The sequence below is a fragment of the Helianthus annuus genome, chromosome 14 (genome assembly GCF_002127325.2).
Source record: "Helianthus annuus cultivar XRQ/B chromosome 14, HanXRQr2.0-SUNRISE, whole genome shotgun sequence".
In the NCBI taxonomy this organism is placed as follows: domain Eukaryota; kingdom Viridiplantae; phylum Streptophyta; class Magnoliopsida; order Asterales; family Asteraceae; genus Helianthus; species Helianthus annuus.
In genome coordinates, this window is record NC_035446.2 from 32885868 (window position 1) to 32887670 (window position 1803).

General features: G+C 41.5%; 1 protein-coding gene across 1 annotated transcript; it reads left to right on the forward strand.

Moving 5' to 3' along the window:
• Window positions 1-295: 295 nt before the first annotated feature.
• On the forward strand, window positions 296-1333 carry LOC110919890 (uncharacterized mitochondrial protein AtMg00810-like). The gene is made up of 2 exons (XM_022164137.1): window positions 296-431; window positions 570-1333. Exons 1-2 carry the CDS (start codon window positions 296-298, stop codon window positions 1331-1333), a joined length of 900 nt encoding a protein of 299 aa, XP_022019829.1.
• Window positions 1334-1803: the final 470 nt, after the last annotated feature.

A 1803-nucleotide genomic window follows, 5' to 3' on the forward strand; every position in this document is an offset into this window, starting at 1 on the left:
CAAAGTATGCTAATGTAGCTATAGTTGAAGATGTTTGGGCAGAACCTAGTAATTTCGAAGAAGCCTATGTAAAACAAAAATGGTGCCAAGCAATGCAAGAAGAAATGGCTGCTTTGTATCGAAATGAAACTTGGGAGTTGGTCCGAAACCGACTGATGTGAAACCCGTGAGTTGCAAATGGGTTTACAAATTGAAACTGAAAGCTGATGGGTCTGTAGAACGACTCAAAGCGAGGCTGGTAGCTCATGGTTTTTCACAAAAGTACGGTGTTAAGTTTGAAGATACGTTTAGTCCCATGGCCAAGTTAACAACAGTTCGAGTTTTGTTAGCTATTGCAGTGAATAAAGGATGGCAGTTGACACAAATGAATGTCAACAATGCATTCCTTTTCGGTGAACTTGATCATGTGATTTTCATGGATCAACCAAGAGGTTTCGAAATCAAAGAACACGGGGGAATATGTGTGCAAATTGAAGAAAGCTATTTACGGATTGAAGCAATCACTGCGAGCTTGGTTCGGTAAGATTGCAGAATTTTGGAGTTAAATGGCTTTGTTTTAACTCATGCAGATGCAAGTTTATTTGTCAAGAAAATAGGTGACAAGGTTGTGGTAGTGTTAGCTTATGTGGATGACTTAATCATCACCAGGGACTTAGATGACGAGATCGCCCAGCTCAAGGCTAATCTCTGTGTGCGCTTCCGAATGAAAGATTTGGGCAACCCGGTAAGGTTCCTTGGTTTGGAGCTAGCCTATAATGGGAATGAGGTAATTTTACATCAGACAAAATATGCAAGTGACATGTTACACAAATTTGGTATGATTTCTTGCAAAGCTTCACCAACTCCAATTGAATCTGGAGTAAAGTTGTACTCACATGTTGGAAGGGAACTAGAAGACCCAACGGTGTATAGAAAGATGGCTGGCAGTCTAATATATCTCACTCTCACAAGACCCGATGTAGCATTCGCTGTCGGGGTTCTGAGTCGGTATATGCAAGACCCTCGAAAGCCACGTTACTTAGCAATTTTGCGTGTGCTTCGGTATATGAAAGGTACAATGGGCAAGGGTGTAATGTTCAAGAGGGAACAACATTCAAAGTTAATGGGTCTGTGTGACGTAGATTATGCGGGTGACTTGAATGAAAGGCGGTCAACTACCGGGTATGTGTTTATGTACGGGTCGAATCCTATCTCGTGGTGCAGCAAACGACAGCCAACTGTGTCTCTTTCGACCACGGAAGCTGAGTATAGAGCAGCAACTATGGCTGCCCAGGAATGCATGTGGCTGACCCAGTTGTTTAAGGACCTGAACGACCTGTTTCATATGGAATAAAGCTGCTGTGTGACAACCGGTCAGCTATAAAACTAGCGGAAAATCCGGTCTTCCAGGCTCGAACGAAGCATATTGAAATCCACTATCATTTTATTAGAGAAAAGGTACTAAAAGGAGAGATTGAAATGGAGTAGGTTGATAGTGATAACCAAGTGGCTGATATGTTTACAAAAAGTCTTTCAGGTGTGAAGCTTTCTGGTTTCTGCAGCAAGTTGGGTCTATCCCAGGTGAAGATTGAGAGGGAATGTTAAAGTTTGCAACTTCACATGGGTCTGTGGTCATGCACGTGCATGTGCATTGGCTTAGTTATTTGTCTTTTGTTTTAATTGTTATAATTCATGCCAATATGTAGGAAGTTGTTAGTGGTTACCTAGTCTATCGGTGGTAGTTGAGTAGTGGTAGTCATGTTGAGTAGTGATAGTCATGGTCGTTTTTAGTGTTTTTCTACTTATTTATTTCCTTTTTATTTG

Bases quoted from the DNA above. Each gene is read 5' to 3' on its own strand.
- LOC110919890 (XM_022164137.1), top strand. From the start codon at position 296: ATGGCCAAGTTAACAACAGTTCGAGTTTTGTTAGCTATTGCAGTGAAT. The intron at 432-569 runs GTTTCGAAATCA...TAACTCATGCAG, and splicing joins TTTCATGGATCAACCAAGAG to ATGCAAGTTTATTTGTCAAG.